Source organism: Nothobranchius furzeri, chromosome 2 (assembly GCF_043380555.1).
Source record: "Nothobranchius furzeri strain GRZ-AD chromosome 2, NfurGRZ-RIMD1, whole genome shotgun sequence".
In the NCBI taxonomy this organism is placed as follows: Eukaryota; Metazoa; Chordata; class Actinopteri; order Cyprinodontiformes; family Nothobranchiidae; genus Nothobranchius; species Nothobranchius furzeri.
Window position 1 is genome coordinate 83,939,383 of NC_091742.1, and position 17,558 is coordinate 83,956,940.

Here is a 17,558-nt window from a genome sequence, read left to right on the forward strand (position 1 = left end):
AGGTTTTAGCTCAAATTATTGCTTATTTTCATTATATAAGCCCAAAACTGTAACGGGTAGGGCCTCATCCTTCAGTAAAAGGCAGGGTTAGTCATGTCCTGAAGCTGGAAGTCAAATATAGGAACTTAAAACACTTTTATATTATTAATCTATATAATTTATTGTTTTGTTAAAATATTTAGAAAAAAAAGATTGCACAGAGAAAACAAAAGCAAACCTTACTGATATGATCTTTACCCAGAAGTAAATATATATCAGTTTCATTTTGAAGGTTTCTTTTTTTTTTGGGAGGATGTTCACTTTGCTTTTTAGTAACATAAAACAAACAAACAAATAAAAAACATTCATTTGAGAAGAAACGAGATAGAGGCGTGAATGCAAATTGCACAAACATGAATGAGTTAATTCTAAAAGACAAAAGCAGACATGGAGTTTTTAAATGATAAATAAAATGTGCTTCAATAAAGTTACAAAAATCTTTAGTTTTGATGATTACAACTGACAACTAATGAAAATCCCAAATTTAGTATCTCAGAATATTAGAATTATGAAAACGTTCATTAATGAAACCCCCTGGTGCCACACTGAAATCAGCTAATTAACTCAAACGCCTGCAAAAGCCTTTAAATGGTCTCACAGTCTAGTTCTGTAGGCTACACAATCATGGGGAAGACTGCGAACTTTACAGTTGTCCAAAAGACGACCATTGACACCTTACACAAGGTGGTTTTCAAAGTCCATAAACTCCAAAAATTTCAACTGAAACACACCTAAAAGGTTGCTAGTAAAGAGGCTGGCTGTTCAGAGCTCTGTGTCCAAGCACATTAATAGAGAGGTGAAGAGAAGGACAAGATGTGGTAGAAAAAAGCGTACAAGCAACAGTAGGGTTAACCGCACCCTGGAGAGGATTGGGAAACAAAACCCATTCAGAAATGTGGGGGAGATTCACAAAGAGTGGACTGCAGCTAGAGTCAGCGCTTCAAGAACCACCACACACAGACGAATGCAGGACCCGGTTTCAGCTGTTGCTTTCCTAGTGTCAAGCCACTTTTAAAGGAGAGACAGCATCAGAAGCATCTCTCCTGGGCTAAAGACAAACAGGACTGGACTGCTGCTGAGTGCTCCAAAGTTATGATCTCTGATGAAAGCAAGTTTTGTATTTCCTCTGGAAATCAAGGTCCCAGAGTCTGGAGGAAGAGAGGAGAGGTACAGAATCCTTGTTACTTGAGGTCCAGTGTGAAGTTTCCACAGCCAATGATGGTTTGGGGTGCTATGTCATCTGCTGGTGTTGGTCCCATGGACGTTATTTTCACTTTAGAAGTGTGTGTGTGTGGGGGGGGGGGGGGGGGGGGGGGGGACGACAACGACACAGGGGGTATCTTTACAGTATGTTCTAATGGGAAACCGGCTTCAACACAAACAATTGTTTTCTGCTTGGTCCTGGAGCTCAACCAGTGTCAATTTAATATAAAGTGATATTGTTTTTGGATGGTAAAAAGTGCAGGGGTCAAAACTGGACTTTGGAAAAAGTGGGGGGGACATGTCCCCCCCCAAAAAAAAATATTACGTCCATGGTTGGTCCACTGTGTTTTCTGAGATCTAAGGTCAACACAGCCATCTACCAGGACGTTTTAGAGCACTTCGTGCTTCCTGCTGCTGACCAAATTTATGGAGATGCAGATTTGATTTTCCAACAGGACTTGGGACCTGCAGACAGTGCCTGGCTTAAGGACCATGGCATCCCTGTTCTTAATTGGCCGGCAAACTCACCTGACCTTAACCCATAGAAAATCTATGGGGTATTGCGAAGAGGAAGATGTAATATGCCAGAAGACTCAGAAGAGCTGAAGGCCACTATCAGAGCAACATGGGCTCTCATGACACCTCAGTAGTGCCACAGATTGACGGACTCCATGCCACGCTGCATTTCTGCAGTAATCCAGGCCAAAGGAGCCCCAAATAAATACTGACTGCTGTACATGCTCATGGTTTTCATCTTCACACTTTTCAGTTAGCCAACATGCCTAAAATTCCTATATTTGCATTGATCTTAATTGATATTCTAATTTTGTGCGATACTGCCTTTGGGATTTTCATTAGTTGTCAGTTAAAGAAATTAACATTTGAATTAAATCAGTCTGTGTGTAAAGAATTAATCTCACAAACAAGTTTCCCTTTTTGAAAGGAATTACTGAAATAAATCAATGTTGTCATGATATTCTAATTTTATGAGCATCACCTGTGGATAAAATTCCCATCTCACTCTCCGTGGGCGTTCTCATCCTTCCAACCTCGGGTCCTCTAACAGAGACCTGGGAGCTTGAGGGTTCTGCAGTATCTTAGCTGTTCCTAGAACAGCACTTTTCTGGACTGAGATGTCTGATGCTTTTCCTGGCATCTGCTTTAGCCACTCCTCCAGTTTGGGGTTTACTGCCCCGATGATCACGGGCACCACCGATCTTCACTCTCCAGGCTTTCTCAAGTTCTTTTTTGAGGCTCTGATCCTTCTCTAGTTCCTCATGTTACCATTACATGGTATTGCCACATCAACCACAACAGCTGTCCTCTGATTGCTCACCACCACAAAGTCCGGTTGGTTCAGTCACATGGATCTGCTTCAACAGCTATGGCACCTAATGAATCCATACTTTTTGGTTTTGAGTTACTGCAACATTGTATTAAAGGTTCTTATGTACAATATAATTAAATAATAAACGACAAATGACCTACACTTAAATAATGCCTTTCAGAGTCAGAGGACTCCAAAGCGCTTTACACCACAGTGTATCATTCATCCATTCACACACATTCACACACTGATGGTGACGAGCTACAACGTAACCACAGCTGCCCTGGGGCGCACTGACAGAGGCGAGGCTTCTGGACGCAGGCACCACCGGTCCATCTGACCACCACCAGCAGGCAAGGTGTGCTGAGTGTCTTGCCCAAGGACACAACGGCAGCAATCTCTGCCGTGAGCCGGGATTGAACCTGCAACCTTTCGATTACTGGACAACCCAATCTACTTCCTGAGCTACAGCTGCCCCAATAATAAGAATAAAAGCAGATGGTTTCTCCTGCTAACAAGACAGGATGTGTGTTGATATGAAGGTATAACACACACTAGTGGCAACCACACAGGATGCACGCACGCACGCACGCACACACACACATACACACACACACACAGCGAGACAGCAGTAATTGGAACAGATGTATGGTTGCATGAGCACACTCTCTGATCTCTCTTTCTTCTGTCTGTTGCAGTTTGTGTGTGAGACAGGAAACAGGAAACAGGGAGAGAGGAGAGACACGGAAGGCGAGTCCTCGAGTCGAGAACAGAGACGTTACGATCAGAGGAGGACACGTTCAAGAACACCATGATGAAAGGCAGTGAGTGCGTGACCATTTGTCCACAATGATCTGAGTTAAGATCAAAGTAGATTGACTTGTGGGCCTCTGGCCTTTGGTGGGACCACATTAGCTCTTAGCCGTCAGGGTGCATGGTAATGGAGACAGTCAGGTTGTCCACCTGTAAGGACCTGAAAAGGGCGGAGCTTCTCGGTTTAGAGCAATGAGGTGTTAACACAACGCCGACTGTAGCAGGTAGTGTGTGAACGTGCTCTCCACAGAGCAACAGAGATGGGATCAAACCTGAACAGCTGATTAGACACGATTGCTTGGAGTTGGGGATCCTGGTTCCTCCAGGATCTAATTGTTTTTGTTGTTTCCCTGCTTCAACACACCTGATTCTAATCAGCAGGTGATTAACAGGCTTCAGCAGAGCTTCGGGAGCTGCTGAACAGGTGATTCAACCACTTAATCAGGAGTGTTGGAGCAAGAAAACAACTAAAACATACAGGACAGCGATCCTTGAGGATCAGGGTCCACCACCCCTGGTTTGCAGTCCACAGCTCTGAGCTTCAGGGTTTCCCTTTGAGGATAGAGGAGACATATCCGAGGGTATGAGAAGGTTCTTGGAAGAGTTCTATTGGACTCTCTTTGGACCTTAATCTCTACTGCATTCTTCCATTTAGAGAAATCCAGTAACCAAACAGCATGTAGATTAAACCAGTCCCTGCACCAGTAAACAGGTCAGACACAACAGGAGAACAGGACATGTTAATGACCTTCTGAGTGGTGTGACAGGATAAGGAGGTTCACACAGGAGGCTCCTGCTCCAGAACCAAAGATGGTGATCCTCTCTGGGTCTCCACCAAAGTGACCGATGTTCTCATTGAGCCAACGTAGAGCCTGGATCTGGTCCAGCAGGCCGTAGTTCCCTTTAGCAGACTGGTCTCCAGTGCTGAGGAAACCTGCATGTTGAACACAGGAGAGACTAGATGAGGACATTTAAGTTTGAACTTAGAATTTTGTATTTTAATTATTTAAACTGAAAAAAGAAGCTGCAGTTGAACGCCACAGGCAGGTGAGGAGAACACAGACTCTGTGCTTCATGGAATTTGTCAAATATTTAGAAATCATTCACGTTTTCCGAGTCATGTCTACTATCACCAGTCCTTCAGACCAGCTGACTTTAACAGCAGCTCAACCGTTCTGCTGCCAGCTGACATTTACCTCTCATGAATGCTATCAAGGGCCTCCGATTATTCCTCCAAAGACATAAATCTGTTCTGCAGCTAACTGACGCAGTGAATGGGACATCTAATTAGACCTTTATTAGAGAGATGCCATGTTCATATAGGCTCATGCAGTGGGTGGTGAACACTTGTGAAGTGACAGTGTGAGGTTCAGAGTTACACAGAGTGGGTCCTTCATTAGAGATGAGTGTCCTCAGAGCTAAAGAGTATTGTGTTCTTCTTAGTGGGTACACTGTAAACCTGGATCAGGAATCATCACGGAATACAATAAGCACAGGCTCTATGGCAGACGTAGGGAGCATGAGCTGGAAAGATAAAACACATTAAAAATATTTTAAAAAAGGCTGGAAATTTGGCTCAGAAATAAAAATATCAGATCAACTATGTGAAAATCTCATTGGGAGCTCTCACATTGTCTATAAAAGACTACTGTCGCCAAGTCACTACCAAGGCTTCAGGCAGACACTCAGATGGGAATGATGCCATCTCGTGGCAAAGAGAGGAATTACATTTTCCATTATTTTCCGATAATGATCAGGGACAGATGTTACTATAACAACCATATTTCTTGTTTATCTATTACATTTTTAAAAGAACGTCCCCATTTAAACCTGAACATTAAAATATTTGGTAAATATTAAATCTGACAGTTTATCAAAGACCTAATGACAATAATAAACTGTTTAATTTACAACCATATATTATGTATGATGTGTTAACTTTACATAGTTTCTTATTATTTATAGTTCTGCACTTGTAACGTGCAGTACTTAGTTTTTCCACCAGAGGGCAGCAGACACATAGAGATTTTAATAAATTGGTTTAAAATTCAATAACATTTAAAGGAAAGTACTAATCCTGCTGCAGGTCGAATAAACTATGGGATGTATTTAGTGAGAGGATATTAGTTGTTCCAGATAAAAGAACCAAAGCAGAAAAACACAAAGAGCTCCTCCCTGCTCTGACTTTAGAGCCTCTCTCTAAATCCCACAAACACACGGATATGAGGTCCATGTTTGGGTAAATTCATTAAGCCAAGCACAAACAAGAGGTGAATAAAGCTGCCTAATGCCCCACTGTAATCACCATGATAAATTAAACATAACAGTTATGCTAATTAGGTCATTAATTAGGCTAATTCATCTAAAACATGGTGATCCTTCTGTGTCAGAACAGACTACGGCTTCAGCGCTACTATAACAGTCCACGTATCAGACGGTGGTCAACACAAAAATCCATTTCTGGTGTTATTATAAAGCTTAACGATGCACCTGATGCTGCTGGGTTTATTAATAGCTTTATTCAAATGTGTGGCGCGCTAATGGAGCAGCATCTGACAGCCAAAACACTGGTGTGATGCAGTCACAGCCAAAGCTGTTGTCTCTGCTGCACCTTCACGCTGCGTCCATCTGACACACACACACACACACACACACACACACACACACACACACACACACACACACACACACACACACACACACACACACACACACACACACACACACACACACACACACACACACACACACACACACACACACACACACACACACACACACACACACACACACACACACACACACACACACACACACACACACACACTGATCAAAGACATGAAAAAACTGCCTCCTCTTCTCAAACATGTGAGCAAACATCAACATCTTGCCTAGAGCCCAGGTTATTCACTCTAAAGTGACAAAAGAGATCCTGTTCCTGTCATCAGACACGTAGCTACTTTGTGCATCTATAATCCAGTCACAATAAAGCAGCAGCGATGTTTATGTTCCTGTAAAGTTGGAGCTTTAAAACCCCATATGCTCACACAGGTTTGTGCGTTTATGCAAAGATGTACAACTCTGAGGTTTTCAGAGGACGGGACAAAAGACTGGAGGCTGCTGAGTGATGAGCGGCATTCCCAGTGTGCTTCATCCTATGTGGATGCTTTGTTGGAGGTGGAAATGGGCGCCAGATGTCTCCAGGTGAGTGTGTGGAATCTTGGCAGCATCACAATTGCTGTCTATCAAAGGAGTCTGGAAATGAACAGATGTGTGTCGGCTCAGCACGTCTGAAAATAATACACACATTTTTACGGCAGGAGACCTGGAGATACATCACGGTTTTCACAGAAGGTCAAGCTGAATGATGCAAGGAAGGAGGAGGAGGAGGATTGGAGACAATGTTTCACTTTTCTTCATCAAGCTTAAAGACGAACTTCATTTTCCTTTAGAAAAACTACTTTGGCTTAACCGTAGCAGCAGGCCGTGGGTGATTCGGTTCAGTCCTTGCTCTCTTTCTCTCTGTAAAGTTGTTATTACTTTTGCCTGGCTGTGAGGACCAAATTATCTGTGAAATTATTCAAATTCTCTGCCTGTGCACTGGGAAGGACTCATCAGAGTGTGTGGGGGTGTGTGTGCGTTTGATGCTAAGTCCTTGGATGAAGTCTAAAAGATGTGTCCCGGGTGCACTCCGCCTCTCATTCAGCGATCTTTGGATATAGAGACCTGCTGCTGTTATTGATCCCAAATGTCCCAGATACAGGTGGTTCCTTGTAAGTCGCTTTGGACAAAAGCATCTGCTAAATACATAAACATGAACATAGGTGGTTTGTTAGTCCACAGAACTTCACTCACTTTAGGATTCAAATCCAATTAGAAGAGTCACCTGAACTTTCAGCTTTATTTGCTTATCTCAACAAATTCAGCTCCTGTTTGGGTTTGTGCATTTGGTAGATGTCAGGAAGGTTTTATTGTTGCTTTGGGGAGGGAGCAGCCCAATCCCACTATCCATGGTTCCTTTGTGCTGAAATGATTATTTACTCCAGTTTAGGATTTAAGCAGTGCGCTACCAACACTATCTATAGCGGGGACGGTGTGTTGCTGACCTCCACTCAGGATGTTGTGGATCGGTGGGCAGAATACTTCGAAGACCTCCTCAATCCCACCGACACATCTTCCAGCGAGGAAGCAGAGTCTGGGGACTTTGAGTTGGGCTCTCAAATCTCTGGTACTGAGGTCACTGAGGTGGTTAAAAAGCTCCACTGTGGCAAGGCTCCGGGGGTAGATGAGATCTGCCCGGAGTTCCTTAAGGCTTTGGATGTTGTGGGGCTGTGTTGGCTGACGCGGCTCTGCAATATCGCATGGACATCGGGGACAATCCCACTGGACTGGCAGACCGGGGTGGTGGTCCCCTTATTTAAAAAGGGGGACCACAGGGTGTGTTCCAACTACAGGGGGATGACACTCCTGAGCCTTCCTGGTGAGGTCTATTCAGAGGTTCTGGAGAGGAGGGTCCATCGGATTGTTGAACCTCAGATTCAGGAGGAGCAGTGTGGTTTTCATCCTGGCCGTTGAACACAGGACCAGCTCTATACCCTTAGGGGGATCCTGGAGGGTGTGTGGGAATTTGCCCAAACAGTCTACATGTGTTTCGTGGATTTGGAGAAAGCAATTGACCACGTCCCTCGGGGGGGGGGGAGGGGGGGGGGGAGGGGGGGGGGAGATGAGTATTCTCTGAAGAGTGTCTGGGCTCCCCCGTAGAGATAGGGTGAGAAGCTTGGTCATTTGGGAGGGGCTCGGAGTAGACCCGCTGCTCCTCCACGTCGAGAGGAGCCAGTTACAGGTATGTCCAATCGGGTGGAGGCCTAAAGGGAGACCCAGGACAAGTTGGAGGGGCTATGTCTCTCACCTGGTCAGGGAACGCCTTGGGATTCCCCCGGAGGAGCTAGCCCAAGTGGCTGGGGAGAGGGAAGTCTGGGCCTCTTGCCTTAGGCTACTGTCCCCGCGACCCGACTCCGGATAAGCGGATGAAAATGGATGGATGGATGGAATTAATCACTCAGTTTTTCATGTAGGCAGAACATAAAAAAAGTCTCATACGCCTATCTCCTGCATTAGCAGGTGAATCCAAGTTACCCTCCCCTATGAACATTCTCTGAAGAGCAGCATCATGGGGGTCTCACAACGACTATCACATGACCTCAAAACAAATATTGTTCACCATCATGGTTTAGGGGAAGAATCCAGAAAGCTGTCTCAGAGATTTCAGCTGTCTGCTTCCACAGTTAGGGACATTTTTAGGAAATGGGAGACCACAGGAACAGTTCTAGCTAAGGCTCCAAGTGAAAGAACAAAAAAAAAAACCTAAGATAAAAAAGAAGAGTAGAATGATGAGAACAGTCAGAGTCAGCCCGCAGACCAGCACAAAGACCTACAACATCAGCTTGCAGCAGATGGAGTCACTCTGCATCATTCAACTATTGGGTGCACTTTACACAAGGAGATGCTGCATATGAGAGTGATTTATAGGAAGCCTTTTCTCCACCTACAGCACAACCAGAGCTGCTTTAGGTATGCTATGGACCAGCCAGCTTCATTCTAGAATAAGGTGCTGTGGACTGAAGAAACTAAAACTGAGTTATTTGGGCGTAACAAGCGACGTTATGCATGGAGGTTGTTGAAGTTGAGGGACGCATGGATTCCACTCAATATCAGCAGATTCTGGAGACCAATGTCCAGGAATCAGTGACAACGCTGAAGCTGCACCGGGGCTGGATCTTTCAGCAAGACAAAGGCAATACTTTAATTTAGTTAAATCTAAACTCTAGATAGTCAGTCGTTGGATTTCACTGTAATAGTTTCTTTTTACGCACACTCATTGATTCACTCTCTTATGATTCATGCATTTTGCTCTCTGTCCTGTGATTTAGCCTCCCCATTGGCGAGCTCATCCTAGAGCTGCTGGCCTCTGAAGTCCTGACGCTGGTGAAAGAGAAAGCGGGTCAGCTCCCAGCAGAGTGACACCATATGCACATGCAGTATCCCTCAATCTGCCCGTGAATGCCTCTGTGCATCCAGCATTAGGAGGCGTGATTGCTCCTTTTTCCACGGCTGGGTCCAAGTGTGTCAGGAGGACGCAGAGTAAAACACACTCACCCACACATGGTCTTGTGTATGTGTGTGTGAGACAGCGAACAAGAGGGATGAGATCAGACGGAGACAGAACGAGTCACAAAGGGACCAACACAGAGAGAGGAAGTGAGATTATAGATCGTGAGGTGTATGTTTTTGTGTTTCCTCGGAGACGGAGAAGAAGGATCACTATCTGTTTCACTCCTCTTCTTTAACTGGACTCGTTACAAAGTGGCGGTGAGTGCCAATCGATCAGGTTTTGTTGCCCTGTGAACATTCTCACCCCAAAGGGAGAATAGTTCAGCATCACCATCACACACTTCAATCACCATCCTTTTTATGTGTGAGTGTGTGTTTGGAATTGAAAAGCCTTCACCTTAAAGTCTTCTTTATTTGAAGTCCAACATTTCCTCCTCCTTCCATCATCTCTTGTTTATCTGTCATTTGGCTCCTTTGGGTACCGCTGGCCCCGGAGGCTTCTGGGACTCAGAAGGTAATGATGGGTGAAATGGGGGCGCCACGGGCCACGTCGGACATGATGTATGAGGGTGGTGTCATGGCCGTTTCTACGGAGCACCATGTTTAACTCAACCACCTCCTGATACTTTGATAACTGTACACACATCTGTGTGAAAAACTCTTAAAAGTAACATTTTGTTCTATGTAAAATCAATAATGTACTCAAAGAGACACATGTCCTCCTTCTGGATTAAGTCCTGGAAGTTTGGAATCCCCAAAGGTTGTTCTTTATCGGCCTGTCCAACAAAACTGTGTAATCACAAATAAAGGACCTTGGGGACGGACGGAGCTCCATCAATCAATATTATGTGTCACAGTGATCAGACAGAAGTCATCTCAGAGCAGGACAGCTCACTTAGAGTTGGACACCTCAACTCCATGCCTGGAGGATTAAAATACTGTTATGACTACTGGAAATCACCAACAACTAACTAGTGGTGTTGATGTTTAATTATTGGAGCGTTAGGCTGAGACTCCACCTACTGTGAGGACATGTTTTTCTGTGACAAGCAGCTGTACTCAGTCATCCAGGACATTGTGATCCCACCAGGTGGAATCAAAGAAAACTGGACTTACTGTTTAATTCAGGAAGACGTTTCAAGTCTCATCTCACTTTCAAATGGGACCTGAAAAAGCTCCTTGGATTAGAAGCAAAATGTCTCCAAAGAGGAAAAAAAAAAAGAAGTCCAGCTCTGTTTGATTCCAGTTTCTAAGGGTTTTCTGAAACCTGGGATGGGGGGGCTGGTTGAGATGAAAGAAACATGGATGTACAGACGTGGACAGGATTTTTGGTACTCTTCGGTCAATGAAACAAAAACCCACAATGGTCACAGAAATTACGTGAATCTAACGAAAGCAATAATAAATAAAATTTGTATGAAATTTAACCAATGAAAGTCAGACATTGCTTTTTAAACATGGTTCAATGGAATTATTAAAAAAAAAAGTCATGGAACAGGCCTGGGCAAAATTGAAGGTGCCCCTAACTTCATATTTTGTTGGACAACCTTTTGAGGCAATCAAACAATTCCTGTAACCGCTGATGATATTTCTGCACCTCTCAGCAGGTATTTTGGCCCACTCCTCATGAGCAACCTGCTCCATTTGTCTCAGGTTTGAAGGACACTTTTTCCAGACAGCATGTTTAAGATGGCTCCTTCCAATGATGTTCAAGGACTGAGGTCTGGGCTCATAGAAGGCAACGTTAGAATAGTCCAGGGTTTTCCTCTTTGCCATTTGCAACACCCATGACCTGTGACTGAGACCAAGATTTCTGACACTGGCCAGCACATTTCTCTTTAGAATCAAGACACAGATTCAAGACCCCCATGTGCCAGATGCAGCTACGCAGCCCAGAGCATAACAGAGCCTCCTCCATGTTTCAAACTTGTGACAGTGTTCTTTTCTTGATGTGAACAGAGCTGGTGTGCCTTGGCAAAAAGTTCCATTTTTGTCTCATCTGTCTATAGGACATCCTCCTAGAAATGGTAAATGGCCTGTATTTGATATAGTACCTTCTAGAGTCCTGGAACCCCCCAAGGCGCTTTACAACACAATCAGTCATTCACCCATTCACACACACATTCACACCCTGGTGGGGATGAGCTACGATGTAGCCACAGCTGCCCTGGGACACACTGACAGAGACAAGGCTGCCAAGTACTGGCGCCACCGGTCCCTCCGACCACCACCAGCAGGCAATGTGGGTTAAGTGTCTTGCCCAAGAACACAACGACAGCGACAGACTGAGCTGGGCTCGAACCTGCAACCTTCCGATTACGGGGTGAGCACTTAACTCCTGTGCCACCGTCGCCACAAGAAGCTCTATGACTTGTCAACATGAAGTTTGGCATATTTCAGCCTGGATTTTTATGATTTGCTTTGAACAATGGTGTCCTCCTTGGTCGTCTCCCATGTAGTCCTCTCTGGCTCAAACATCGAATGGCGAGATCCGACACTGAGGTTGTTTGAGCTTTAAGTTCACCTTGGATCTCTAGAAGTTCTTCTGGACTCTTTTGTTCTCATTCTGATTATTCGTCTCTTTTGTTTGTCATCAATTTTCCTCCTGTGGTCACATCCAGGGAGGTAGGCTACATTCTCATGAATCTAAAATCTCTGAATAAAATGTGCAACTGTAGTCACAGGAACATCTGGCTGCTTTGAGATGGTCTTATAGCCTTTACCTTTAAATGTCTATAACTTTCTTTCCAAATATCCTGAGACGACTCTTTCTTTCACTTCCTCTGGTTCATGTTGAGTGTGTTACACACGATGTCACCAAACACAGTGGCTACCCGGAGCCCTACATGTAGGCCCACTGACTGATTACAAGATTGTAGACACCTGTGGTCATTAGTGGACTCATCTTGAACTAACATGTCCCGTTGGTCACATTAATTTCAGGCCTAGTCCACACGTAGCCGGTTTTTTTAAAAACGAATATCCGCCCCTCCAAAAACTTGCATCCACACCACCTCGTTAAAAAAAAACTCTGTCCACACGTACCCCGGATAAATACGTTGTTAAGGACATGCCAGACCTGTAGGCGGCAGTACTTCCCCCGTTCTTAACCTCGTCCTTCATCTGTGGTCTTCCGCAAGGAGCAGTAATTCCGCTTGCAAAAACAAACAAGCAAAAAGCGCTTGGACAATTGATAAAGCGAGCGCAGCTCTGAGGGCATCCATGCTGTCGGCTAGTGTAAACACAGGTCGCACACGTGATGTCAGCATTTTTTGTCGCGGAAAGTGACGTTGCGGACCTTAAAACTCCGGTTTTGTCTGTCCACACGCAGACAGCCAAAACGGAGAAAACGCAGATCTTCACTTTGGCCGGAGTTTTTAAAAAGATCCGTTTTCGTGTGAAAAAACTCCGTTTTCGTGTGGATGACAGGCCAAAACGTAGAAAACTATCTACGTTTTGGCAGATCCCCGGCTACGTGTGGACAGGGCCTCAGTCTTTTCTAGGGGTACCACCATTTTAGTCCAGGCCTGTTCCATGAGTTTATTTTTTAAATAATTCTGTTGAAACATGGTTGAAAACCAATGCTTGACTTTTATTGATCAAATTTCATAGAATTTATATTTATTACTGTGAGATTCAAATTATTGCTGTGACCATTGTGGGTTTTTCTTTCATTCACCAAATGGTTCCAACAATTTTATCCACATCTGCAAAAAGAACACAGTAACATGTGACACACCTGGGTGAAAGTTTATTTTCAAAAAAAAGACAACGGTGTAAGAATAAAAGCATCACCTTCAGAAAACTCTAAATGGTTGTAAGGAAACACAATCGGAACCAATGAATAGACCCAAAGACCCATTTTCTACACTAAAACACGGAGCTGTCCAAATCCTAAAAATCGAGCCAACAAAAAGAAAAAAGGACGTACCAGTGTTCCCAACCAGGAAAAACAATGACATGCATGATGGGTAAACACGAACTAATGAATCCCCAAACTGCACTCAGTCTCTGCCAGCAGCTGTAGCTGCTGGGGTTTAAAACAAAACAAGCAGATAAAATAAACGAGTAAACACTCCTAGTGAGTCTGTAGGGGTGTGTAAAAGTGTCTTTGAGCGCCTTATTGTACTTGTTTGCATATGAAAACTTTATTACCATAAACACCATGTTTATTTTTATGAGGTGATCGTATGTGATCGTTATCGTCTCACGTGGTGGTGTTTGAACATTTGTGGCGGTGTGAGTCTCTGGAGCTGACAGAACCTCCGGCTTGCTCCACTAGGAGCTGGCAGCTCTTCCCCTTCACACAGAGCCCACGCTGGGATGGCCTAGATTCAGCAGCTCCGTCACGTGCAGCGCTGCCTTTGGACGACTACAGTAGAAACCAGCTCCGTTAGCTTTTATTTCAGCTGGCTCCATGGGGACTCTGGTTCTGGCATCACTTTATTGGACCGTTTGTTACTTTTCATAACAAACGCTTCCAAACTGTTTTCATTTTACAACCATGTAAGCTATGATTAAGGCTCTGTGCTGCTTAACTCCCCTCCTCATGGAGCCTTCATGTAAACAACCAACACCTACGCTGAAATGTTTCAGGCCAAAAAAGAAGTGAAATAATAAAGCATATACCTGTGTTGGCTGCAGAAAGTTTATCTTTATTTTGCTGAACTATTAGTTTGCTGTTTATAACTTCAACATTTTTAAATGTCTATTAATAAATCTGCATATAATAGTTATGTGTTTAATTTCTTATAGATAGGAAGTTTGCATTTTCTCTGATTCAGCCTTACAAAAGCATCTGGACAGAAACTATTTATGATCACCAGCTAACTTGCTGTCAGAGTAAATAAATCTTCTGGTCTTTTCAGAGATATTTAAACATTTTCCAAAGCGCTGCTCTTCTGCTCCTTCTGAACACATTTGAAATCATCATCCAGCTGCTAACCTCTGTTAAAGCCAGCTTTGCTTAGGGACTGTCAGATCAGTGATCTCTGCTGCTGCATGACTGAAAACACAGACACACTCATAGTAATGCTGTCACTCACATGTGAAGCAACATGGAGGTGACTGATGTTCTCCACATCCATGGAGGTGTAATTGAAATATGCAAATGATCTGATAAAAGCAGCTCCCCCTGATGGAGATAGCAGCGGTTCGGTCCAACGCCGTCAGGACCAGAAGGTTCTAGTCAGATAAGGACTCTTCACTTTAAAGCCGTGTCTGACATCAGCCTGTGTGTGTGTGTGTGTGTGTGTGTGTGTGTGTGTGTGTGTGTGTGTGTGTGTGTGTGTGTGTGTGTGAGACAAAAGCACACCTGAGATGGGTAAACCATTTAGGTACATATTGTTGTGTAAAACTGGGTCATTGCCAGAATGAGTGTGTTTTGGTTTCCTGATAAACAAACACAGATGTGCTCCAAAAGTGAATCCCGTTCTTAATATTCATGCAATTATAAAATTAAACTGAAAGAAAAAAAACCTTCCTCCTTGAACCGTCACTCCTCCTTGAACCGTCACCTTATCGTGGTGGAGGAGTTTGAGTGCCCTAATGATCCTAGGAGCTATGTTGTCTGGGGCACTTAGTGCCCCTGGTAGGGTCTCCCATGACAAATTGGTCTTAGGTGAAGGGTGAGACAAAGAACGGTTCGAAGGATCTTTCATGGCGGTTAAAACGAAGAGTCGGAGTACCCGGCCCGGAGGGTTACCGGGGTCCCACCCTGGAGCCAGGCCTGGGGTTGGGGCCCGTGAGCGAGCGCCTGGTGGCCGGGCTTTCGCCCATGGGGCCCGGCCGGGCCCAGCCCGAACCGGATACATGGGCTCGTCCAACTGTGGACCCACCACCCGCAGGAGGAACATGAAGGGTCCGGTGCAATGCGAATCGGGTGGCAGACCAAGGCGGGAGCCTTGGCGGTCCAATCCCCGGACAAGAAAACTAGTTTTTGGGACATGGAACGTCACCTCGCTGGCGGGGAAGGAGCCGGAGCTTGTGGCAGAGGTTGAGCGGTACCGGCTAGATATAGTCGGACTCACCTCGACACATTGCATTGGCTCTGGAACCCGAGACCTGGAGAGGGGTTGGACACTCTACTTTGCTGGAGTTGCTCCGGGTGAGAGGCGGAGGGCTGGGGTTGGCTTTTTGTTAGCCCCGAGACTCTCTGCCTGTGTGTTGGGGTTTACCCCGGGGGACAAGAGGGTAGCTTCCTTGCGCATTCGGGTCGGGGAACGGGTCCTGACTGTTGTTTGTGCTTATGGGCCAAATATCAGTTCAGAGTACCCACCCTTTTTGGAGTCCCTGGGACGAGTGCTAGATAGTGCTCCATCAGGGGACTCCATTGTCCTGCTGGGGGACTTCAATGCTCACGTGGGCAATGACAGCTTGACCTGGAGGGGTGTGATTGGGAGGAACGGCCCACCTAATCTGAACTCGAGCGGTGTTTTGTTATTGGACTTCTGTGCAAGCCGCAGTTTGGCCATAACGAACACCATGTTCGAACATAAGGATGCCCACCGGTACACTTGGTACCAGGGCAGCCTAGGTCACAGGTCGATGATAGATTTTGTAGTCGTATCATCTGACCTGCGGCCGTATGTTTTGGACACCAGAGTGAAGAGAGGGGCGGAGCTGTCAACTGATCACCACCTGGTGGTGAGTTGGATCAGATGGCAAGGGAACATGCCGCGTAGACCTGGCAGACCCAAACGCATAGTGAGGGTCTGCTGGGAACGCCTGGCAGAAGAACCTGTCAAGACGGTCTTCAACTCCCACCTCCGGCAGAGCTTTGACCACGTCCCGAGAGCAGTGGGGGACATTGAGTCTGAGTGGGCCTTGTTCCACTCTGCGATTGTCGAGGCGGCTGTTGCTAGCTGTGGTCGTAAGGTGGCCGGTGCCAGTCGTGGTGGCAACCCCCGTACCCGCTGGTGGACACCAGAGGTTCGGGGAGCCGTCAGGCTGAAGAAGGAGGCCTACAGGGCGTGGCTGGTCTGTGGGTCTCCAGAGGCAGCAGACAGGTACCGGATAGCCAAGCGGGGTGCAGCAGTGGCAGTTGCCGAGGCAAAATCTCGGGCGTGGGAGGAGTTTGGTGAGGCCATGGAGAAAGACTATCGATCGGCTCCAAAGAGGTTCTGGCAAACTGTCCGGCGCCTCAGGAGAGGAAGGCAGCAACTCGCTCACACTGTTTACAGTGGGGATGGGGAGCTGCTGACGTCAACTGAGGCTATAGTCGGACGGTGGAAGGAATACTTTGAGGAGCTCCTCAATCCCACCAATTCGCATTCCGAGGAGGAACCAGAGCTGGGAGGCCTGGGGATGGACTGTCCGATCTCGGGGGCAGAAGTTGCTGAGGTAGTCAAACAACTACACAGCGGCGGAGCCCCGGGGGCGGATGAGGTTCGTCCTGGGTATCTCAAGGCTATGGATGTTGTAGGGCTGTCATGGTTGACATGTCTCTACAACATTGCGTGGTCATCGGGGGCAGTTCCTAGGGAGTGGCAGACCGGGGTGGTGGTCCCCATCTTTAAGAAGGGTGACCTGAGGGTGTGTTGCAACTATAGGGGGATCACACTCCTCAGCCTCCCTGGAAAGGTCTACGCCAAGGTACTGGAGAGGAGGGTCCGATCGATAGTTGAATCTCAGATAGAGGAGGAGCAATGTGGTTTTCGTCCTGGCCGTGGAACTGTGGACCAGCTCTATACCCTTGCAAGGGTGATGGAGGGGGCATGGGAGTTTGCCCAACCAATCCACATGTGCTTTGTGGATTTGGAGAAGGCTTATGACCGTGTCCCCAGGGGCACCCTGTGGGGGACGCTCCAGGAGTATGGGGTGGGTGGCTTTCTGTTAAGGGCCATTCAGTCCCTTTACCAGAGGAGCGTGAGTTTGGTCCGCATAGCCGGTAGTAAGTCGGACCTGTTCCCAGTGAGGGTTGGACTCCGCCAGGGCTGCCCTTTGTCACCGGTTCTGTTCATCACCTTTATGGACAGAATTTCTAGACGCAGCCGTGGTGTGGAGTGTGTCGAGTTTGGTGGCAGGAGAATCTCGTCTCTGCTTTTTGTGGATGATGTGGTCCTCC

The 17,558-nt window shown here is 46.1% G+C and overlaps 1 protein-coding gene across 2 annotated transcripts in view; it reads right to left on the reverse strand.

Moving 5' to 3' along the window:
* nlgn2a (neuroligin 2a) overlaps positions 1-17,558 on the reverse strand; it is a 356,614-nt gene that overhangs the window by 13,129 nt on the left and 325,927 nt on the right. For both annotated transcript variants that reach the window (XM_015946254.3, XM_015946252.3), the window contains one exon: positions 4,131-4,316. In XM_015946254.3, coding sequence (XP_015801740.1) covers positions 4,131-4,316 — 186 coding nt within the window. The remainder of the gene's footprint in view (positions 1-4,130; positions 4,317-17,558) is intronic.